Source organism: Bubalus kerabau, chromosome 19 (genome assembly GCF_029407905.1).
Source record: "Bubalus kerabau isolate K-KA32 ecotype Philippines breed swamp buffalo chromosome 19, PCC_UOA_SB_1v2, whole genome shotgun sequence".
NCBI classification, from domain to species: Eukaryota; Metazoa; Chordata; class Mammalia; order Artiodactyla; family Bovidae; genus Bubalus; species Bubalus kerabau.
The window spans coordinates 17,235,705-17,259,959 of NC_073642.1; the positions used below are offsets into that span (position 1 = coordinate 17,235,705).

General features: G+C 48.8%; 1 protein-coding gene across 5 annotated transcripts in view; it reads left to right on the forward strand.

The window, feature by feature from the left end:
* AKAP13 (A-kinase anchoring protein 13) overlaps positions 1-24,255 on the forward strand; it is a 322,447-nt gene that overhangs the window by 289,925 nt on the left and 8,267 nt on the right. For all 5 annotated transcript variants that reach the window (XM_055556686.1, XM_055556687.1, XM_055556685.1 and 2 more), the window contains 15 exons: positions 702-837; positions 2,218-2,330; positions 2,938-3,090; positions 3,686-3,936; positions 5,571-5,696; positions 5,813-5,930; positions 7,011-7,259; positions 10,519-10,595; positions 11,298-11,479; positions 11,578-11,660; positions 14,648-14,842; positions 19,603-19,764; positions 20,461-20,531; positions 20,992-21,036; positions 23,548-23,598. In XM_055556686.1, the coding sequence (XP_055412661.1) occupies positions 702-837; positions 2,218-2,330; positions 2,938-3,090; positions 3,686-3,936; positions 5,571-5,696; positions 5,813-5,930; positions 7,011-7,259; positions 10,519-10,595; positions 11,298-11,479; positions 11,578-11,660; positions 14,648-14,842; positions 19,603-19,764; positions 20,461-20,531; positions 20,992-21,036; positions 23,548-23,598 (2,012 nt within the window). The remainder of the gene's footprint in view (positions 1-701; positions 838-2,217; positions 2,331-2,937; positions 3,091-3,685; positions 3,937-5,570; positions 5,697-5,812; positions 5,931-7,010; positions 7,260-10,518; positions 10,596-11,297; positions 11,480-11,577; positions 11,661-14,647; positions 14,843-19,602; positions 19,765-20,460; positions 20,532-20,991; positions 21,037-23,547; positions 23,599-24,255) is intronic.

Sequence of the window (24,255 nt, forward strand, 5' to 3'; positions counted from 1 at the left end):
ACGAAAAACACTGGCCTAGGTCATCTCTGAGGCTGCTTGTGTCCCTAAGATTCTTTCAATCTCCTTTTCCCTTTGAATTAGTTTAAAGTTTTAAACACATGGTGCTTTCACATGATTCTTTATCCTTATGGCCTCATTTCCATCACACTCCACAGGTAACTCCATTTCTTATGTTTATCTTTTCCAAGTTTCTTAAAATGAAAACAGACACCAATTTGGATTAAACATAGAAATGGTCTGTGGTGCACTTTATGCTGCATTTCAATTTTCTTTTCCCCCATAATATATTATCATGCAGTTTTGTGTCAGTTCATGCAGGGTGCCCTCATTTTTATCGTAAAGCTTCATAGTATCCACCAGTAGGATATACCATGATTTATTAACCCACCTTATTTTGGTAACTCATTTTGCTTTTACTGAACTTTGCACTGAATACCTTTAGTCATATGTCATTGCAAGTGTAAACAAGTAAATCTTGTGGCACGAACATGTCCTGAAGGAAGCCACTGGATCAGTAGCTATAGGCATTCGCACTTTCAGTAACTGTCGCCACATTGACCTCCGTAGAGTTTTTGTCTCCAGTTAACACTCCCAGGGTGGCTCTCTTTTAAAGCAGTCAGTTCCTGTTTGATACTTGTCAGGCGGGTCCGTGCTGGAGGGCCCGAGTCACTGACACTTGGGGCGTGTCCTCTCCCGTGCAGCCTCCCAGCCCAAGGAGCGCCCTCGGTCTGCTGTCCTCCTGGCCGATGAAGCCACTGCCGCCCCCGTGTTTGCCAACAGACGGTCCCAGCAGAGCATCGCACTTTCCAAAAGCGTCTCCATTCAGAACATCGCTGGGTAAGTGGGGGTGTGGAGACAGCACAGTTGACCTCAGGTGATGAGAGCATCATAATTTATACCACGTGACAAAAAGATGCTCTTGAGAAAGAACGTGTAACCTAACGAGTTGGTGCATAGCTGAGTGATAGAGACAAGCAGGGTGAGGGCTACATTTGATGCAGCCATTCTGTAACAAGGATCCCCGTTGAACACCATCTCAAGTAAGGTTTCGTCCATGACCAGTCCTGCCTTTAAAGAACCTGCCTTCTAAGAGGATGATTTTTTAGATCAAAATAAGAAGTGGAAATAGGAAATTTTAAAAAAAAAAAGGATTTAATGCTGAATGTTGGGCTGCAACCACTTACATTTTCAGATATCATACTTTCCTATTGGTCAGATGAACCTGGGAGGAGAAGGTAGTTTTATCTTTTTTTTTTAATTTCTATTTTCCATCCTTGCATCTTGCCTCTTCAGTCATGAGTGAGTAATGGGCCGAGGAAGGGAGTAGGCTCCCAGCCCTTCCTCTGCCCCGAGCTCCTCTGTGGTCCCTGCGGAAGCTGCCGTGACCCCTGGCTGTGGAGGCCCCGGCTGTGTGTGGTTAGCACAGGGCTGATTGTGATGTGGCTGGCTGTTCCGGGTCAGGTGCCTGCCTTCCCACCAACTAAAGAAGTCACCTCAAATGTAGGGCTCAGAGCATCCCTGGCAGCTCTGCTCACCCACGCTGGAGGAAAATTCCCAGCTGCAGGATGCAAATCTCCTTTTGTCTGTGTTTCCTAACCTCTGTGCTGGATAATGCTTCCTCCTCCTCAAGAAAAAAAAAAAAAAAAAAATCCAGGTATTTTTATATCATTCTGTCTTGGTGGCGTGTTTATCTTCTTTTCAGAGTTGTTAAGTTCATCTCAATTGGTTTATATTATGACTTTTAAAAGTTGGCCTTTAAATAAAATTTAGTTTTAAGTGACTCTGGCTTACCTCTGTCCCATACCACAAACGTAAACCACGTGCCTGATGTGCTAGCTGGGATCGAGAAAAGTCCAAAGCATATGATTTAGCGTTAAGTGCTGGCTCTGTAGGTGTTTAGGGAACACGAGAAAAAGGTGTTGGGGTTAGACACGAGTTTCAAACAGAGAAATTTCATTTATAATGGGTACGCAGTTTGAAAGAAGAGCATTCTTCATGTTACTTATGGTTTAAAAAATAAAACTGTAAGGTTCAAAAAGCTCATGGTTGCAGTGCTATTTCAAAGCCCCTCTGACCTCCTTCATATTTCATGTTGCACGTCGCCAGGTACCTGCCGTAAGAAATTGGCCTTCAACGTCATTTTGTAGTTTTTCAGAGCTTCGCAAACCATGGCTTCTCAGAATACACCTGACAGTACGTGTTTCCTTCTGTCCCTAGAGTTGGCAACGATGAGAACATATCGAACACCTGGAAGTTCCTGTCCCACTCAACAGACTCACTGAATAAAATCAGCAAGGTCAACGAGTCCACAGAGTCCCTTACTGATGAGGGTAAGCGGAGGCCACAGCCCGTGTGGTGGGCGTCTGCAGAGACTGCGCCGTTAGCTGGAACGCAGGCACTGATGGAGTGATGGTGCCTGCTCTCCCGGCTCCTGTGATGCTTCTCTGAACTGCCTGTACAGCGTCAGATGCTTTATAGCGAGCTGGTGAACCTGCTTATCCAGTTGCTGGGTACTCGTCCACTTAAGGACGCCATTGAGTAATGTGGTCAGCCTCTGCCACAGACACTGCTTCTTCCCCTAGACTTGCATACACGTTCAGTTCACAATTGTAAACCTTCTCTCTTAAACAAGGAAAGTCACCAGGACCCTTCTAGCTCTTGCTTCACGTAGGAATCATGTCTTAATCACCTTTAATTTAGGTGACTTTTTCACCCTTAACCAAAGTCGAATATAGTGTACGTCACTCTTGAACAGAAAAATGCTCCTTTCTAATAGAATATATATATATATATATATATAGTGAATATCACTGTCTTAGTGCAGAGTGCATAATCTCATGAAGTTATCACCCTGAGGAATGTCCAGCAGAGGTTTTTTTAGAGGTCACTGATGCAGGACTCTGACACCGATATTTTTCTTTTTCTTTTTCTTTTGAGGAGTAGGTACAGACATGAATGAAGGACAGCTAATGGGAGATTTTGAGACTGAGTCCAAACAGCTGGAAGCAGAGTCTTGGAGTCAGATTGTAGACAGCAAGTTTCTGAAACAGCACAAGAAAGATGTCGTCAAGCGGCAAGAAGTGATTTACGGTGAGACTCCTCATGTGCTCTGCTGAGATCTGATTCACGTTGTCTGGTGGGTGGTTTATTGCACTATGGCAAGTCAGTTTTCAAGTATGTATTATAGCCATCTCCAGGATTTTATTTAAAAGGTTTGAGGTATAGAGACATGATCTTATTTCTGTCCTTCCCTCTCTCTCTAAAATGATCTTCTTGAATCTTATTGAACATTTTATTGAGTGTGAGTGCTTATTTACGCAGTATTCTTAGAGATCCCCTGTGACAGTACAGTTTAATTTCTCAGCTGCAGTGGAAACTAGACTAAATACAAGTCCTTTCTGGGAAATGGGAGCACAGTCAGTTATGGAAGGTCCTGAATCCGAGTGATGGTAACTTTGGAAACCAGCATTTGAGAGGGATGGAGTCCAGTATGCCTGTCAGAAAGTAGCATGAGGTCCCATGAAAATCAGGAACAGGATGAAAACTCTTCAGGGAAAAGGCAGCTCTTGACCCAGCCTTAAAGTTTAAGTTGGGCCGTAAGCAGCCTTTAGACAGGCCTGGGCTCTCAGGAGCAGGGGAATCGGCGAGGGGGCATCCCTGACGGTCCAGCCCTGTCGCCCCCCAGAGCTGATGCAGACGGAGTTCCACCACCTCCGCACCCTCAAGATCATGAGCGACGTCTACAGCCGGGGCATGATGGCCGACCTGCTCTTCGAGCAGCAGATGGTGGAGAAGCTCTTCCCCTGCTTGGACGAGCTCATCAGCATCCACAGCCAGTTCTTCCAGCGGATCCTCGAGCGGAAGAAGGACTCCCTGGTAGATAAAAGCGAGAAGAACTTTCTCATCAAGAGGATCGGGGACGTGCTTGTGCAGCAGGTGAGCAGGAGCAGGGCCCCGGGTACTTAACACACACACACACACACACAGACACGCACGCACGCACACACAGCAGGGCCCTGGGCACTTCTCTGTCATACACACACACATACACAGGCTCACACACATAAAGACACACAGACATATACGCACGCACACAGTGACACACAGACACACACACACACACACACACGGGGACTGGCAGCCGAGTGTTCTCGTCCCTGAACTGCCTGTGATCTCTGTGAGCTTGGGCGGGTGGTTCCATGTCTCCAGCCCTCAGTTTTCCTTTTTTGAGATTGAAGGCAGTAGTTTTCTCTTTTAATGCTGTTTTAAAATTTGAAAGCCATGGGTATATGAAGTACCCAGGGTACATGCTAGGTAAGCAATAAAAGTCAGGTTTCCTTGCTTTCGAGGGGTGTTTGCTTTGTGATCACTTAAAACGTCTCTGCTTTCAGCTTCTCTGTTGGTCAGGGGGAAAGGAAAGGCTCCCGTGAAGCTTTGGGGTGAGGCTCAGGCCTTGCCGACTGCAGAGGCTTAGTCCAGCAGGAATGGCTGCTAGCATGTGTTGCAGGGACCACTTAGACGCAGCGGCTGCCCCGCAGTGCGCATAGCTTCAGATGAGGTAGCACACACGGGAATTAGAGAAGGGCCACGCAGAACTATTGGGGCTGCTGGCCCGAGCTAAGTAGGATAAGCAGCCCTAGGTGACTTACCGTGGCTGTTTCTGACTTACCAAGGAGACATCCTTAAGACTGCTTCCTCATGAAAGACTTCTAGTGAGTCCCTTCATTTTATTGCTATTTTTATGACAATTGGGAGTTAGAACATGTTTTGCACAGTACATGGATACTTCTGTGTTTATTTTTTAAATATCCATATCCACTTTATTGAACTGTAATTCATAAGCCGTGTGATCCACCCGTGTAAAGCATGCCGTTCAGTGGTGTCTAGTTTATCCATGGATTTGAGCAGCCGTCACCAGGGCCAGGCGTAGAACGTTTTTATCATCAGCACCCACCCCGCTTCCCCGACTTCCCCCGCCCTAGGCAGCCACTGATGTACTTTCTCTCTGGATTTGCCTGTTCTGGACGTTGTATATAAATGGAATAAAACAGTATGTTGTCCTTAGTGACGGACTTTTCCTATGTGAGTACCACATTTTATCCATTATCCTTGGATGGACACGAGGATTAGTTCCCCTTGGTTGGGGGCTGTTGTGAGCAACGCTGCTGTGAACATTCACGTGCATGTTCTTGTGTGGACATGTGTTTATGGCCAGGAGTGGAACTGCTGGGTCACATGGTAACTCTGCATTTAACTTCTTGAGGAACTGCCTGTCTTCCAAATCTTCTGCAGCATTTCACTCTTCTGGGGGAAGTTATGAGGAAGATCCCCTGGAGGAGGAAATGGCACCCCACTCCAGTATCCTTGCCTGGAGAATCCCATGGACAGAGGAAGCCTGGTGGGCTGCAGTCTGTGGGGTCGCAGAGTCAGACAGGACTGAGCCCCCAAGCCTGAGCACAGTGAGGAAGCCCTCCTGGGTTATGCAAGTAGCGTGGGCCCTGGGCACGTGGCGGTAACACGAGCTCAGCGCCCTGAGTGGCGTCGTAACCTCTGCTCACTCTCCTCCGCAGTTCTCTGGGGGGAATGCCGAACGCTTAAAGAAGACGTACGGCAAGTTTTGTGGGCAGCACAACCAGTCCGTGAACTACTTCAAAGACCTCCACACCAAAGACAAGCGCTTTCAGGCCTTCGTGAAGGTAGTGACGTGAAATGTAGAACTCCCCACCGTTGCCCAGAGCCTGGTGTCCCTGTGAGGTTTAGCCCGAGCCTTCCCCTCCGGGTCATTCCTGACATTCGGTCTCCTCCCTTGCAGAAGAAGATGAGCAGTTCGGTCGTCCGGAGGCTGGGAATCCCCGAGTGCATATTGCTTGTAACCCAGCGGATCACCAAATACCCGGTTTTGTTCCAGAGGATACTGCAGTGTACCAAAGGTGAGTCTCTCTCTTGAATCAGTCTTACTTGCCAGTGGCCTGTTCCCTGTCTGTCCAGCAGAGGCCCCATTTTAGAAGGAATCTTCCACATCAAGGAGGACTAAAAGAGAAGCCTGTGTTTTCTTTTAAAAATGGTTTTCTTGAGTGCAAACATGAAATGTCACGTCACCAGACTTAGAGTGAATGAGAGCGAGAAGGGAAGGAACCACTAGGTGATCCCAGCCGAGAGTTGAGTGGCCTGCAGAGCTTGTCACTTGTCTCTCGGCTGGGAGGGGACACTCCCTCCTCACCTGCAAGTGCAGGGATTGCTGCTGTTTCTCAGTTAATAGTCCCTGCTCGCTTTTATCTCTGCTGGCCCTGCTCCGCCACAGCTACATTAAGGATTAGGTAAACAAAGACCTAGATTAAAAAACTGGAGGCGCCTCTCCCTCCCTAAAGATGTTGGATTCTTTCCACTTTAGAAGGTAGCTTGTGGAACTTACCCTGGTGGTCCGGTGGCTGAGACTCCTCCCTCCCAGTGTAGGGGCCCAAGTTTGATCCCTGGTCAGAGAGCTAGAGCCCATATGCATCAACTAAAGGTCCCATGTGCTGCGACTAAGACCTGCTGCAGCCAAATGAGTATTTATACGTGGATATATGTATGTATGGGGCTTCTCTGGTGAAGATGGTAAAGAATCCACCTGCAACGCAAGAGACCTGGGTTCAATCCCTGGATGAGGAAGATCCCCTGGAGAAGGGCATGGCAACCCACTCCAGTATCCTTGCCTGGAGAATCCCCATGGACAGAGGAACCTGGCGGGCTACAGTCCATGGGGTCACAAAGAGTTGGACAGGACTGAGTGACTAAGCACAGCACATATGTGTATGTAGAGAGAGAACGTAGCTCGTGAGTGCACATCATCTGTCTCACCGAAACGTCTAACCTTATTTAGAGTTAAACTCTGACCAAGCTAGAGGTCGGCACGTGACTGCAGCGTGTCGGCCTCGCCCTGCCCGCAGAGCATGGACAGTGCCGTGGGGCACGGAGGCAGGGCGCCCCCCTCCTGCCCGGTAGGGACTGAGCTCTCCTCTCCTCCTCAGACAACGAGGTGGAGCAGCAGGACTTGACACAGTCCCTGGGCCTGGTGAAGGACGTGATCAGTGCCGTGGACAGCAAGGTGGCAAGTTACGAGAAGAAGGTTCGTCTGAACGAGATCTACACAAAGACCGACAGCAAGTCAATCATGAGGATGAAGAGTGGTCAGATGTTCGCCAAGGAGGACCTGAAGCGGAAGAAGCTGGTGCGGGACGGGAGCGTGTTTCTGAAGAGCGCGACCGGGAGGTTGAAAGGTGAGGCCCGCTCACGTCTGAGGCTCCGCGCGCTCCAGGGGCGAGCAGGCAGGATGCAGGTGTCCCCAGACCGCTTCCAGGCACCCTCGTCCGGGCGTCCCCCGGGAACAGCTGTTGTTCAGTCCTTAGTCTTGTATCAGAAAGGCCTGGGCAGAGCTGGCTCACAAACCATGCCGATACAGTAAGGCAGCAAGGATCTGGTGCAGTCAGGGGCACGAGAAGATTTTTAAAGAGCAAAGAGTCAGCTTCATACTCAGATGTGAGCTCCTAAGGCAGATGTGATTCCCCATGAGAGACGGGCAGCAAATTTGGGGTCGGGGTCTCTGGCAAAACCACTGCCAGGAGGGAAGCACCATCAGCTGCCCCATTCATAGGTTCTCTGAGATTAAAAATACATCGTCGATTGTTCTGAAGAAATGTTAGAGGAATTTCAGTTCCTGAGACCTTAGAGAAACGTTTAACTCACAATTTGACTTATTATTAAACTTTGTTGTTCATATCTTCTATTTTTCTCTAAGAAAAAGAGATCATGAAAGATACTCATTTCCTGTTTGATCTTTGTTTTGTTTTGTTTTTAAATGATCAGCCCCATCAAGTTAAGGAAGTTAGGAGGTCTGTTCACTCATCTGTGCATCTGGTCTGTTGGGTTTTTTGCTTGGTTTCTTTAATAATTTTCCTCATCAAACCCGTATCCTCTGGGTCTGTCTGGTAACTCTAACCTCACCAGTAGCCTTGAGTACCCCCAGCCTGCCTCCCTGCCCTCAGTGAACTGAGCACACAAAGCCGCCCCACTGGCAAAAAACTCAGGGGAGGGAACCGGCCATGAGGCCGTAGGCTGCCGACAGCACCTGAGTGTCCTGAGCCAGCTCGGGTCTCCCCCTGCTCAGAGCGAGGCATGCAGGTGGATGACGCAGGACACCCTGCTTAGAAGTTGGGCTCGGACTGCAGGCATTTAAAGAGGTTCTTGCCCTGCGGTGTGATGGCTGCTGGAACAGAGGCATGAAGGGGCGAGGAGAGGGGCCTTCAAGTCACATCTTGAAGGATGGAGAAGAGGAAGCGTGAGAGCGCGGAGCCCTGGGAGGGGCAGGCGGGCGGGCAGTGGAGCGAGGCAGGAAGCTGGGGGTGGACACGTGCCCAGGCGAGGGGCTGACTGTGACCCCGGGGGTGGGAGGGGCTCACAACAGAGGATTTGAGCAGGACAGGGGTGGATTCGAGCGTGGGCGGTGCACTGCTCTGGGTGGCCGGAGGACAGCCGGAGCCCGGCGGGACCACTGACCGAGCTGAGGACAGTCCCTGGTGCAGGGACCCGGGGGAGGGTCCTCCAGGCAGGGTCACTTCAGAGAGAAGAAACACCCCTTCCGGCCCCCAGCCAGCTCTGCATCTCCCTGCTCCATGATGCGCTGCGTGGTCCCCGGGGCTCCCTCCTGTGACACCCTGAGACCACAGCTGGGGGCTCTGGCCTCCCCACCGCGGCGAGGCCGTCTCCACCGCCACCTGGTCGTGAAGTGCCGGTCCTCTTGTGAGAGCAGGCTTCCTCGAGCGGCCACTGCCTGGAGCCAGCGCCCTGTTCCTTCTCCACACAGCAGTTGATTCATTCGTTCCCGAAATAAAAAATAATTGATTCCAGCTGTTGGAACGAAGTCGTGGTCCAAGCAATAGCAGAACGATAGGCTTCCCAGCCCAAAATGTCTCCAGCAGCAAGAGGAGCTGGTTTCTAGTCATTTTCAGCCCCCAGTGAACTTGTGCCAAGAACAGCCAGTCCTGTGTCGAGTAACCCTTGAAAGGGGATGGGATTGTTTTTCTCTCATCTATTGACACTGGTCACATAAACTTCAGGATCAAAACTAAAGTTGAAAACTTATGTGTTAGAACTTTTTTTTTTTTTGGCAGACACCTGAACTATTTAAAAGTAAACTTTAAAAAAAACTAAGTTGTCAAAACTAATAGTGCTGCATGGAAAATTACTGTGTTCTGCGCTGAAAACTAGACCTCCCCAGGACTCAGGCCTGCTCGCCTCTGTTCCTCGTAGCTTTGCCGTGAATTACACAGGGGGGCACCCCCGTCTTGGCAGAAGTGGTGGAAAAGGCCAGGAGGGGCCTTGACCACCCAGGAGGGGGCTGCAGAAGTCAACCTGTTGTTTTCCCCAGGGAGTCATAGGTGCCCCAGCCCCTTTCCTGGCTGAAGGTGGTACGGATAGGGGCCAGCCCACGAGGTCTCAGTAGACGACTCGCCTCCAGGGATGTCCCACTTTGTCCTTAAGGGGGTGCTGGGAAATGTCACTGCATACTCCTCGAGAATTAGAGCAACTGTTGGTGGCATTCTTTTGATTTCTGGATCCAACTAGAGATTTATTTATTAATTTTGAACACCAAAAAACATCTTGTATTGGGATACAGCCAGGTAACAATGTGGTGGTAGTTTCAGGTGGACAGCAAAGAGACTCAGCCAGGCATATGCATGCATTCTCTCCGAAACCCCCTCCCTTCCAGGCTGGCACAGCACGTTGAGCAGCGTTCCCTGTGCTAGACAGCAGGTCCTTGTTGGTTATCCATTTTAAATACAGCAGTGTGTACATGTCCATCCCAAATGCCCTAACTGTCCGTCCCCCGCCCCCCACCCTCCCCGGCAAGCATAACCAGTTAGAGATGTTAATTTGGCTCCTGTTGCATCTCAGCTGAGAAGAGCAGGCCGTCTCTATGGCACGGAGAGGTTGAGGTTGCCGGCGACATGTTGGGCCGAGCAGAGCATGGTGCTCGGTGTACCTGAGACAGTGTGGGTGTTGGGGGGCCTCCTTGTCCTCCAGGGCCTGTGGAAGAAACCTGCCTTTCATGACGAGGCTGCAGTAGTCCTCTGCATCACCTCCTGGCAGCCTTCCTGTCTGCTGTCTCGCGCCTTTCCCCTTACCGTGATCAGAAGCCGAGAAACACTGTGACCAAGAGTTATTTTGTGGAATGTGTTGCTGTAGTCCTGCTTCCCAACTTTTAAAGTATTTTATTCTTAAAGACCTTGCCTTGTGGGATCCAGCTTTCCAGCACTGAGTGCTCAGATCTTCTCAGAACAGGGTATTGGTGATCGATCCCATTTCCTCTAAAAAATCTAGTGGCCATATGTGGACCCTGCAGAGGTGTCAGACCCTGGCCTGGGAGGAGCGTGATAAAGCGCCGTGTGGGTGGGCTGCTGGGTTATCGTCTGGCCGCGCACCCTGGAGGTGCTTCCCTGCCAATTGACCGTGGTTCTCTCTCCTCTCGCCGCTCTGCAGAGGTTCAAGCGGTCCTGTTGACTGACATCTTGGTCTTCCTTCAAGAAAAAGACCAGAAGTACGTCTTTGCGTCATTGGTAAGCTGAACTGCTCATCTGTGCTGTTTGTAATTAACAGTATTCACAACTGTGAGGGTAGGTGGTGAGTGTTGCAGTTTTCTGCCCACCTTCCTCCCCTCCAGTTATGTTTCTGCTCCCTCAGAATCCCTTCTGAGAGCCTTCGGCATTTGATCCGAAAAGAAATCTGTCGTTGTAGTATTTCTCATGTATTATGTCTTACAAATCATTCCCTCTTATAACCTTGCCAACCAGAGTCTGTGACAAAAACCAGAAAGGACTCGAACCTTGATAGCCTTAAATTTTTGTTTCCTTTTTGGAAATCATTTCCTGTTGGATAAAATGTGAGTGAAATAACGAGCTATTTGGTTTTTCTCCTAAATCTGCCATTGTTTGTTAAGCCATATGCTTTGGGGGGCGGGGCAGGGAGAGAGAGAAACAAGATATCTTGTATTAACCCACATGTTTGGAATCTAGATGAATGGCACTGATGAACCTGTCTCAGGGCAGGAAGAGAGACGCAGATGTAGAAAGCGGACCTGTGGACACAGCGGGGGGAGGAGAGGGTGGGGTGCGTGGAAAGCAGGGCGCTGGCGTATACCCACCGCCCCGTGCAAGCCATAGGCTCCTCAAGGGCGTCTAGTTCGCCCTGAGATGGAAGCTGTCTCAAGGGATGGGTTGTCGCATCCACGTCTTTCTAGCTGCGCTCTCCCCACTTTCCAGGACCAGAAATCGACAGTGATCTCTCTGAAGAAGCTGATTGTGAGGGAAGTAGCGCACGAGGAGAAAGGCTTGTTCCTCATCAGTATGGGGATGAAGGACCCTGAGATGGTGGAAGTCCACGCCAGCTCCAAGGAGGAGCGCAGCAGCTGGATTCAGATCATCCAGGACACGATCAACACCCTGTGAGTCTCTCCCCGCCCTCCGGGATCGCTTGATGGACGGGCCACCGTCGGGGTAACGGGCCTCTGAATAACGCGCTGTTCTGTTGGGGTCGTGTCAGGAACCGAGATGAAGATGAAGGAATTCCTAGTGAGAACGAGGAAGAAAAGAAGATGTTGGACACCAAGGCCCGGGAGTTAAAAGGTGAAGCTGGTGGCAGCGGCCCAAGGGCCTGTCGGAGCAGGGGGGTGCGGGGAGAAGGAGGTGCAGTCACACGGCGGGTGCGGGGAGAAGGGGGTGCAGTCACACGAAGGGTGCGGGGAGAAGCGGGTGCAGTCACACGGCGGGTGCGGGGAGAAGGGGGTGCAGTCACACGGGGGGTGCGGGGAGAAGGGGGTGCAGTCACACGGCGGGTGCGGGGAGAAGGGGGTGCAGTCACACGGGGGGTGCAGGGAGAAGGGGGTGCAGTCACACGGCGGGTGCGGGGAGAAGGGGGTGCAGTCACCCAGAACCCCTGCAGATTTTCAGTTGATTCCAGAGCCGGCCGGAAGGGCGCAAACCAGGGAGGGGGATAGTTCGTCACAAAAGAGAAACCAGGTCTGAGCCGACGCAGGTCCTGCAGGAACACGCTGTGCTGTGGGCGTGGCCCGTGGGAACACGTCTGACGCTGGATCGTGGGGATGTTGGTTCTCTGACTCCAAAGTGTCCGTGGGCCCTGGTGACAGTCTTGGTACTATGTAACGGAAGAAGTTGCTGGAATTCACAGGCACATCTAAGATTAAAACAGGAAGGAGAGAAAGGTTCTTGAGGGAAGGAATTTCCCAGTTAATCCATTTATTGGTCACCCCCGCCACGGTGCCCTGAGTTCCAAGTGTGTTCCAAGTGTGTTTGGGGCGAAGTCTGCTTCCGGGTGCAGTTTGACCACTGTCTGTTGAGGCCTGCTGTCTCGTGTGGTCTTGTCTCCACCCCTGCAAGGCTGTACTCAAAGCAGGTGAGAAAGCTGGGCCCACAACAGCGGAGGCGCAGGGCCTCACACCCCACTCCCTGCAGAGCCGGGTTCGGCTCTGTCTGCTGAGCTGTTCGTGTGTCTTCCCCTTTGGCGCTACTGAGTGTTCTAAAAGAAGCATGTGTTGTGCTCTGGAAAGAAGTAAGGCCAAGAGTCAAGTACATGTAGGCTCCCGAGGAGTTCAGTTCACTCTCTTTCAACAGTGAGAGGGGAAAAAAAAAATGATGAGCAGATTTAGACTGGAGCCAGTGTCTCGTTGCTATCTCTTCCTGTGAGTAGGATGGCAGAGATGAGAACCACCCGCTTTTTCATTGAAGGATGATTGCTTTACAGTATCGTGTTGGTTTTCTGCCATGTACATGAGCATGAAGGGAACAGCCTTCTCTTCACATGCCTGAGGCACCTGGCCAGCCACAGTGCTCGGTGCTGGGGATGCAGTGATTCCTGAACTGGAGTCCCTGCCATGAGGGGGACCTACGTAGATGACGGGCCCTGTGGACCACAGGCACGTAGAGAGTGTGTGGGACCTAAGAATCCTGCCTGTAGTCGGTCTCACGAGAAACTGACACGTGAAGCTACATCTGAAAAAAGGGAAAAAACACCAACTCACCAGATGAAGAACAGGTGCAAAATGAAAAAGGAGTGAAGGTCTAGTGTGTCTGGGAGTCAGAGCTGAGTGATGGGAGACGAAGCCTGGAAGCCACCACATGTTAAAGTTCAAGCAGGGAATGATACAGTTTTTTAGCAAAATGTAAGCAAGTTTTTTTGGAGAAGGCAGTGGCACCCCACTCCAGTACTCTTGCCTGTAAAACCCCATGGACGGAGGAGCTGAGTGACTTCACTTTGACCTTTCACTTTCATGCATTGGAGAAGGAAATGGCAACCCACTCCAGTGTTCTTGCCTGGAGAATCCCAGGGATGGGGGAGCCTGGTGGGCTGCTGTCTATTGGGGTCGCACAGAATCAGACACGACTGAAGCGACTTAGCAGCAGCAGCAAGCAAGTTTTTAAAATCAGTATTGATGCCAGTTGGGAGAATTGCTTGCAGGCGCTGGGAGAGCCTACTAGGAGTGGGAACACCAGCTGGGGGACTCTCTGGATAAGTTGGGTGAGAAGTGGTCTGGAGGCGGGGTGGAGGCGAGTGAGAGATGAGGAACCACTGGGGGAGGTGGGACAGAGTGTGGAGAGAAGTCTCCTCCTGGTTTCCAGCCTGGGTAACCGGGGGGTGAAGGTGCTGTTGACCTAGGAAGAGGCCAGGGCTCCAGGGAGGAGGTGGATGGGGTGGGGGCAGAAGCAGAGAACAGAGGCTTCTGACCTGCAGAGAACTAGGCGTCTAAGTGGAGCTGCCACTTGACAATGAGACTCAGCAGTCTGGTGCCCAAAAAGTGAGTAGGACTTGGGTGTCTTGTGTGAGTTAATGGGCTTCCCTGGTGGATCAGACAGTAGAGAATCTGCCTGCAATGTGGAAGAGTCAGGTTTGAGTCGGGAAGATCCCCTGGAGAAGAGAATGCAGCCCACTCCAGTTGAATCCTGTGGACAGAGGAGCCTGGCAGGCTACAGTCCATGGAGTCGCAAAGAGTCAGCCACGACTGAGCGACTAACACTTTGAGTTATCAGCACGTGAGAAGTAACTGAAGCCGTGGGAGTGGATGAGATCCCTGAGAAGGAAGTGTGTAAGGTGTGGAAGGCAGTCCAGGGGGAGCCGGGGGACCAAGCGCAGGTCTGTAACGTGCCAGAGAAGGAGTGGGAGGAAGAGAGCCAGCCTAGCAGTGTCTGAGGGCCCGGGGCGGGCAACAGGTTTACATGTCGCTGGAGAAGAGGAGATGGAAAACTTGGTTGGATGCAGGTGTGAAAGATCGCCTTGGAGAGAGCAGATGCAGCAACGGACAGAGCCGGAGAAGAGTACAGGGGCTCAGGAATCAGCAGGGCGATGGGACAGTGGGGCACAACGCACACTTGTTACATCGGAAATTCTCAGGTTTGCCTCAAAAGACCCAGGATAGTTTTCCAAGTAGACATGACGGATAAAAAGTCTGATACTGTCCTCAGGATGAAACAGGAAGCAGGCGTGGGGGAAGCTGCATTCCTTGTTGTCCCGGGCGTTGCCACGAGGTGGCGCGCGTGTCTCAGTCATCGCCTCTCGCTGACCTGTCAGATGACCAGATCCCTTTTCCAAATGTCCACAGAGCAACTTCAGCAAAAGGACCAGCAGATCCTGCTCCTCCTGGAAGAGAAGGAGACGATTTTCCGGGACATGACTGAGTGCAGCACACTCTTGCCAGAGGACTGCTCCCCAACCCACAGCTGTAGAACCCTCTTCCGCTCCAACACAGAAGAGGCTCTCAAAGGAGGACCTTTAATGAAAAGTGCAATAAATGAAGGTAATTTACATTCAGCATCGCCTACCCCCCCCCCCCCACAGTGGTTTGCATGTTAGCATTATCTACCATTGAGCACTTTTTTTCATTGTAAAAGGAAGCACAAAATACAGAAAACAACCCAAAACATGTTTTGCTTTAGTAAATTATTATCAGGTGAGCATCCTTGTAACTATTTCCCAGGTCCAGAAATAAAAATGTGGCCAGATCCCTAAAAGCCTTTGTGCATCTCCTGTCCCCATCACAGCTCTCTCCCTCCCTCCTACAAGCCATAGGTATTATGACTTTTAGAGTAATTACTTAGGTTTCTTTATGGTTTTATGTGGCCATGTAAAATCATATATGTGGTTTTAGGCATGTTTATAGACACTGTGATTTAGTTGTGTCTGTGGTTTTTGATACTCATTTTTAAGGTTCTTTATTTACAGTCCTCCACCCGCCCCACTATCCCTTCTTTTCCACACAGCTTATCCGTGAGCTTTTTGGCCTACAGGTTTCTCTTTTTTGGACTTCATTCATGCAACGGTTCTGTTCTTCTGCCTTCTGGTTCCTTCAGAAGGTGCTCAGGGGGGTTTGGGGGCTCAGTTGCTCAAAGGTGAAACGCCTTTGGCAAGCTGTGTTCCTGTAGTGTTTCATCTGGAGATACAGGCTGTCTAGTTGTCTTTTTTATTATTTTTTGTAACATGTAGGAGAAGCAGGATAAAAGGATAAATCTTTTTCCCCCTATTATTTACCAGTTTTCAAAATAGTGAACTGACTTATGGTCATTCTCTGAAAATGACCAGTACTTTTAAAACATTATTATAGACTCATTGATTTAAATATATCTGATGGGCTTTGAGCCATTGCACTTCTTATCATTATTGGAAAAGTCTAAAAAGGCCTCCCTCCCTGCCAGCGTGCACCTTTTCGTGTTGCCTCCGAACCCTTTTGACATGACCCCAGCGGTCTTGAGAGCCGCTCTGCTGTTTGTTAAAATGTTCGGGCTCGTCTTGTTTTCTGCACATGTCTGGCATTAGCCTTTCTCTGAGAAGCTGTGGTTTCTTCTAGTGGGAAATGATGTCTCAAGACCACTGTCTAGGTGCTGGGGGTAGTTGTCACTGCTAGGGTTTTCGCTGTTGGTAGGTTGGGCCTTTTCAGTGGACCTCTTGGGTGGAAATGTGTATGGGGGGACAGTAATGAATTACACCGATATATATTCAGTTCACCTTGTGAACTGCAATGTTGTTACCTGCGTGCTCAGTTGTGTCTGACTCTGTGATCCCGTGGAGTGTAGGCCTCCAGGCCCCCTGTCTATGGGATTACCCTGGCAAGAATACTAGAGTGGGTTGCTGCTTCCTCCTTCATGGGATCTTCCCAACCCGGGGATCGAACCTATGTCTCCTACAATGGCAGGTGGATTCTTTACCACTGAGCCACCTGGGAAGCCCTGTTTTTACTTAATCTCTTCTGTAATACACCTGTATCTCTTTTCTTCCATACTGTGAATCCTTATTCTTCAGGATACATTATAAAGTATCCTATATTTACCCTAACACACAGGTACTAATACTACTGTCGCGAAATAGGGCTCGTAAATGCCATGCCTGCCCACCCCCGCTTTGATCAATGGTACTTTGTCTACACTGTCAACTTCCAGCCGTTGTGTATGGCATGCTCCCCTTTTTAGACCTGTAGTCTTCATTCTGCAAGAATCACCACCAGTTCTCATCAGCGTCCCTCCAGTCATCTTGGATGTCTGAAGCTTACTCTTTAGTTCCTCTGAAAGATTCATGAGGATCATATTCCCCACGTCCTTGTATACTGGTAATAACTTGTGCCTTTATACTGGAAAGTCTGTTCTACTGGATATAAAATCCTCGGATCCCAGTTTCTTCAAGTATGCTAATTCTCAAATGTGTAACTCATTTTTCTCTGACGTAAAACATTTCAGAGTCCAGTCATAATTTGATTTCCCGCATATATAAGTCACATGCTCTCTGCCTTGATGCCCAAAGGGTTTTTTCCCCTAAATCCAAGTCGTTTTACTAGAATATGCCTTGCTGATGCTGATTCTGGAATGATGTTCTCAGGTTTACAGCGTTCTGTTTTGATTTATAGTCGCATACTTTTCAGATTTCAGAGATGTGTTCTTATAGCTCTTAGTGTCTTTGTTGTGCGCTGGCTTTGATTTTCTTCCTCAAGAACTCCCACTATCCATATTATTGGATCACCTTTGCCTGTCTTCAACACTTCTTGCTTTCCCAGAGTGCTTTTTTTATATCTTCATCTTTTTAACATGTAAATGTATCCTTTCAGCTTCTGTTCTCTTAAGTCATTTTCTCTTGGGTTTACTTGCTCTCAGAGTCTAGTTTAGATTTCAGAAAGGGGTATTTTTTTCCCTTTTGTTTCCAGTTATTTGAGTTTTGCCGCCTCCCTTCTGTGTCTCTTCATTCTGACTAGGGTCTTCCACATCTTAAGTTTTGGGGTTTTTTTTACCTTGTTAGCACACTTACTTTACGGACATGTCCTTCTGATGTGCTTGTATTATGTGTAGGGCAGCTGCACCCCTTTTTCTTTCTCTCTCTCTTTTCTTAACTTTGTGTGGGATTTGACTTTGATATTTTTCTGTTGCTCATTTTCGTGTAAAAATTCCAATCCCAAAGAAAGGTAATGCCAAAGGATGTTCAAACTACTGTACAACTGCCCTCAGCTCACACACTAGCAAAGTAATGCTCAAAATTCTCCAAGTCAGGCTTCAGTAGTACGTGAACCATAAGCTTCCAGATGTTCAAGCCGGTTTTAGAAAAGGCAGAGGAAACAGAGATCAAACTGCCAACATCTGTTGGATCATAGAAAAAGCAAGAGAGTTCCAGAAAAACATATACTTCTGCTTTATTGACCACACCAAAGCCTTGGACTGGGTGGATCACAATAAACTGTGGAAAATTCTTAAAGAGATGGGAGTACCAGACCACCTGACCTGCCTCCAGAGAAATCTGTACGCAGATCGAGAAGCAACAGTTAGAACTGGACATAGAACAATGGACTGGTTCCAAATAGGAAAAGGAGTACATCAAGGCTGTATATTGTCACCCTGTTTATTTAACTTATATGCAGAGTACATCATGTGAAACACTGGGCTGGAGGAAGCACAAGCTGGAATCAAGATTGCCGGCAGAAATATCAATAACCTCAGATATGCAGATGATACCACCCTTATGGCAGAAAGTGAAGAGGAACTAAAGAGCCTCTTGATGAAAGTGAAAGAGGAGAGTGAAAAAGTTGGCTTAAAGCTCAACATTCAGAAAATGAAGAAAATGGCATCCAGTCCCATCCCTTCATGGGAAATAGATGGGGAAACAGTGGAAACAGTGTCAGACTTTATTTTCTTGGGCTCCAAAATTACCGTATATGGTGACTGCAGCTATGAAATGAAATGACGCTTGCTCCTTGGAAGAAAAGCTATGACCAACCTAGACAGCATGTTAAAAAGCAGAGACATTACTTTGCCAACAAAGGTCCATCTAGTCAAAACTGTGGTTTTTCCAGTGGTCATGTATGGATGTGAGAGCTGGACCATAAAGAAAACTGAGTACCGAAGAATTGATACTTTTGAACTGTGGTGTTAGAGAAGACTCTTGAGAGTCCCTTGGACTGCAAGGAGATCAGACCAGTCCATCATGAAGGAAATCAGTCCTGAATATTCATTGGAAGGACTAATGCTGAAGCTGAAACTCCAATGCTTTGGCCACCTGATGTGAAGAGCTGACTCATTGGGAAAGACCCTGATGCTGGGAGGGATTGGGGGCAGGAGGAGAAGGGGACGACAAGGATGAGATGGTTGGATGGCATCACTGACTCGATGGACTTGAGTTTGAGCAAACTCCGGGAGTTGGTGATGGACAGGGAAGCCTGGCATGCTGCAGTTCATGGGGTCGCAAAGAGTCAGACAGAACTGAGCGACTGAACTGAGCTGAAACTTTTAGGCTCAGATAGGTTTTTCACTTCACTGGCCTCTTCTGTTGTTTTCCTGCAGTGGTTTTAGAAGATGACAGTGGGTCTCCTTAGGAGATTCCTGGCCTCTTTGCTCCTCCTTTTTCCACATGGACCTTCTTTTTCCTTCATCTCTGTTGCATCTCTCCTGCTCAATTTCTGTTCCACGTTCAGCTCTTTCTCCTTTCTGTGGGACACTGCTGCTCTAGAAGAGAACCGTGGCTGGTCAGGTTTGATAATTCAGATGCTCAGACTTCCCTGTCCCCCTGACGTCACTACGGGAGGGGCAGAAAGCCTGCACTTTCCACTGCTGTTCTCAAATTGGCACATCTCACTTCCTGGAGATTTCTTTTTGGCTACTTCTGGTCTGACTGCAGGAGCCGTGCTCCTTCCAGTAAATTACTCTGCCTTCCCTGTATCGTGCTCACTCAGTCGTGTCTGACTCTTCGTGACCTTTTGGACTACAGCCTGCCAGGCTCCTCTGTCCATGGGGTTTTTCAGGCAAGGATACTGAAGTGGGTTGCCATTTCCTTCTCCAGCTTTCCCTGTACCCTTTTTACATTTCCTAGATCTCACGTGAATGAGGCTGGAGGTTTAATCTCTGCATTTCCAACAGAATCCAACTACAACACCTGTCCTTAGCTGAGAGCTTTCTCTGAACAAAGGAAGTCTCATAGTCAGCTTTGGGCTTTTCTGATCATCTTCGCTGTGTATACAGTGTGTTAATCAGGAGGTTTTCATTTTCACATTGCAAGAGATGTCAGTGTTGTGCGTTTCCTGTCTCCCAGTGGAGATCCTGCAGGGTCTGGTGAGCGGCAGCCTAAGAGGCTCGCTTGGGCAGGTCGTCAGCAGCCCTGCGGAGCAGGAGGGCATGGTCGGCCCCGTGTCCCTGCCCCGGAGAGCGGAGACCTTTGGAGGGTTTGACAGCCATCAGATGAATGTTTCAAAAGGTCAGTGGGGTGGTGGTGGTGGTGGTGGTGGTGGTTTTTATATAATTGTGTTTATTTATTTTTGGCTGTGCTAGGTCTTTGTCGCTGCACGGGCGTTTCTCTAGTTGCGGTGGGCTGGGGTTACTGTCTGGTTTGGTGTGTGGGTTTCTCACTGTGATTTCTGCGGAGCACCGGCTCTCAGGTGCACGGGCTCAGTGCCCCGCAGCATGTGGGATCTTCCCGGATCAGGGATGGAACCCGAGTCTGTTGCACTGGCAGGTGGATTCTTGGCAGGGAAGCCCCCAGGTCAGTGGTTTTGAGCTCATGTGCTCTTCTGGGCAGTCCTTCACCATCAGGACGAAAAGCATCTGTACTCAGCGGCTCCATCGCTGCTGTCCTGCTCAGACAGGAAAGGTTTTAGTGAGGTCCTAAGTATCCCGCTGCTGGAACTCAGGGACCTCCATCTGCGTTGAGTTCATTTTGAGTAATAAGAGGTTTTCCTGGGATCTCAGCTAAGCTATAGCCAAAGGGGCAATAGGACTGTTTTTTTCCTTTCTGTTCCTAGTTCTTCTGTATCAGTAAAAGTGTTTAATAATCACATGGCTGCCCTTCTGCTGGCATTACTAAGATTCGGGAGTATTTTGTACCTAAGCTGTGTATGTAGTATTTTCTTGACTAATCTGTTTTGCAACTTGAAAAAAGTACTTGTTTGTGCAGGAGGTGAGAAGGAGGAGGGAGACGATGGCCAGGACCTCAGGAGGACCGAGTCGGACAGCGGTCTGAAAAAGGTATTTCTTGCTAAGAGACACTGCCTCCCTGCATCCTCCCGGGCCCTTCCTCTAAGCGCATCGTCTTGAAATTAGTCCACTGTGATCGTGTTTTGGACACCCACTTTGCCCTTTTAATTTCCTACTTCATCTTGAGAGGAAAGCACATTTCTAAGCAAACAGCACCGTTCTGAGCCCCGTGTTCTTGGCCGTCGGGCCTCTCTGGTTCTGGACGTCACGTTCCAGCACACAGCTCCGCCGGCTGGACCGGTTCCACTGAGAGCCTTGTTTAAACACACACCACCCCCGCCTGAACTCATTACAAGGCTTCCGCAACAGTTCGGCGTCACCTCTTCACTGCCCTAATGTAGAAAGAACGAACATGGGACGTCACAGCATAAGTTAGACACACACTGAATATAATTTTTGCCTCAATCTTCATTTTCTTTACATGCACTTTTTTTTTATTATTGTTTTATAGGGTGGAAATGCTAACCTGGTATTTATGCATAAAAGGAACAGTGAGGTAAGGACACTCGGAGCCCTTTACAGGAGCATGATTTTGTTGTAGTCGCTAGGTTGAGCCTGCGCGTTTCTGCTTTGCCGCGTTGAGCAAACTGTGCTGTCGTCGGCCCCAGGGCATCGTCCTGTCGGTTTTTTGCCAGAAAATCGCTGCCTCCTAAACCAGCCTCTGCTCCCCTGTCCTTGAGAAGCCCCTTGCTTTCTTTGAACGTGGGCCACGAAGCCCCCACAGTGGCTTCTCTCCATCCACGCACGCTGAGCAGAATTTGTCACCAGCTTGGCTGTAACTTTAACCTGGCACCAAAAGCTGCAGTGTGAAGCGTGACAGAGGAACTTGTGAGTGATTCTGCACTGTGACTCCAGTTGAGTTTTCTTCTCTGAGCACTGCTTCTGACTCCATATGTCACTCTAAAAAGTAGTCCAGGCGTCCCCTGGCTAGAGACCAGGTTCCCTGCCTTCTGCCGACCCTGCAGGGTAACCCAGGTCTTTCACCGTCTCCCCGTCTCCTTGGGTTCCTCTGAGGAAGTCCTCCTGAAGGCTCCAAGCTTAGCTGACTCTGCACGTGTGACACTGTGCAGCTGGAGCTGGACCCTGGACAGGGAGGGGCGAGGGTGTGCCTCTCAGGGTGTGTGCTCTGCGCTTCTCCCTGCTTTTCATAGAACACCTTAAAATCCCTGAGGGGCTTCGTTTCAGAATTTCAGATGCAGGGACTCGTTCCTTTTTCCCCTAAAACACAGGCAGCGGTTTGTCTTCTGTGTTGGCCTGTTAGCCTGCACGCTGTGACACCCTGAAGGAACCCCCTTCAGCGAATGAAGTAAACCTGCTTTCACACAGACTGCCCCACTCCTGTGCTGCTTAGAAAGCAGCCCTTTAGTTGTTTTTTCCACTTGCCAACTCCCCCTGCCCCACCCCACGCTGAGTGAGAAGAGTTGGGTAAGAGATCGCAGGAGGCCAGTGGCTTCCAGGCATTCCAGCAGGGACTGCACACTGCGTGTGCTCAGCCAGAGTCGGCTGGCCGGCTGGGACTTCTCTCTGTTAATTAAGAATAAACTTAAATGAGGGGCAAAAAGTATTCTCCAAAGAGCTAAGCCTGATAATTAAGTTTTTGTGTTTTCAAATAACATAAAAGGAATACATGATCATGGGAGAAGATTGGAAAAACATCCAATAATGTAAAACAGGAAAACAATAAGTAAATATCCTACCGCTGAGAAATAGATAGCTACTATTATTAAATGTGTGGTGGTCTATCTTCAGCCTTTTCTTCCACAGGACATGTATTTATGTGTCTTAAGTTTATGTGAGTGTGAATTGCATAAAAATAGTTTTGCACGGTTTGTTTCAATACTCCCTGGAACTTCATATCCTGCTTTTTTTTCTCTTAACACTCGAGAAGCATTTTCCTGAGACGTTTGTACAAAACATGCTATTTAACAGCTGTATATTATTATACTAGTTGCCATAATTTAATCTTTCCAATGATCAATTCTTTCTCTGCTTTTTTGCTTTGTAAATGATGCAGCCAGGAGCATCTTCATACTTGTTTTTTTTTTTTGGCAAAGCTGTGATTATTTCCTCAGCATGCCATCCTCTGCCTAAAACCTGCATTGAACCCTGTCAGTACAAGAGGATTCATCCGTTCTCATCATGCTTTCACCAACACTAGGAATTCTTTTTTAATTGACATTTTGTTGGCTTGATAATTTTATTATCAAGTAGTTATTTCTTAATTTTTGCATTCTTCTGACTTGAAATCTGGTTGAATCATTTTTAATATGTTACGTATTCGACCGTTTGTATTTCTTCTTTTGTAAATCGCAGGTTTATGTTCCTTGCCTGTTTTTCTACTAGAATGTTTTTTGCTTATTGATCTGAGAGCCTTTTTTAAACCAAAGATTTTGTTTGTTTGTTTTTGCCTCATTCTGTTCACTGTCTTCTTTGCCAGATTTTTATTATACATTTTTACATAGTAAAAGTTGAAATTTCGTGTGTGTGTTCTTTCTTGTTGCTGTCTTTGAAAAGCCTTCCCCATTTCAAGATGAAAAAATATTCTCATATTTTCTTACAGCTCATTGAATTTTTTTTTCTGTGAGGCTGGATCCCAACTTAAGTTCTTCCAAAGATTTACCCAATTTCTTCAAAATACTTGACTGAATATTCTAACCTTCTCCATTGACTAGAAATGCTCCTTATCTGCTACACTAACCACTGTGGCTTGCTTCTGAGCTCTCTGTTGGGTTAAATTGGGATGTGTGCCGTTTTTGTACCAGTCATTTTAAATAATCGGAGCTTCAGAATACTTCTCACTGTGCGTAACTTGCCCCCACACACAGTTACGCTTGTTTGATCTTATTTTGTTTCTCTTGGCTACTTGGGCACTGGCTTACTCTGTGTGGTGCTTTCAGTTTGAAAATGCTTGAGTCGCAGCCCCTTGCTGTGGGCTAGGGTGGGTTCCCATCGAGTGACGCACAGCGTGCTGGGGTCTGAGGTGACGGCTCGTTGATTGCTTTTGCAGCAGGTCATCCAGAGCGTCGTCCATCTCCACGAGCTCCTCAGCACTCTGCAGGTACGTGCCTTTTCTCCTTTGTTCCTTCACTTCCTAGTTGAGAGGGAGACCAACAAGGGTGTGGCTAGCCTGGATCTTTGAGGTTGATACATTTCTTATGGGTGAATACAGCCCTCAGACAAGAGAGACTGGCTCTCATGATGAGAAAGGTTCCAAAATGCAGTGGTTAAGATCCCCGGCGGAGGGAACGGCAGCCCACTCCAGTATTCTTGCCTGGAGAACTCCATGGACAAAGGAGGCTGGTGGGCTTAGTCCATGGGGTCACAAAGAGCTGGACATGACTGAGCAACTTACACTACACTGCAGAGTCTCACTGATCTTCTAAGACTAGAGTTGCTGAGCAGATGGTGGATGGCAGGTACCCAGAGCACAGTTAACAGCCATGCCCCAGAGTGCAGGGGGTGTGGGCCTTCACAGAGGAGATGCTTCCAGTCTGGACGGCCTTTCTAGGTGTCCTACTTTTTGCACCAGTGGTAAAGAACCCGCCTGTCAGTGCAGGAGACACGAGAGCGGGGTCAATCCCTGAGTCGGGAAGATCCCCTGGAGAAGGGCATGGCAGCCCACTCAGTATTCTTGCCTGGAGAATCCCATGGACAGAGGAGCCTGGCAGGCTCCAGTCCATGGAGTTGCAAGGAGTGGGATATGACTGAGTGCACA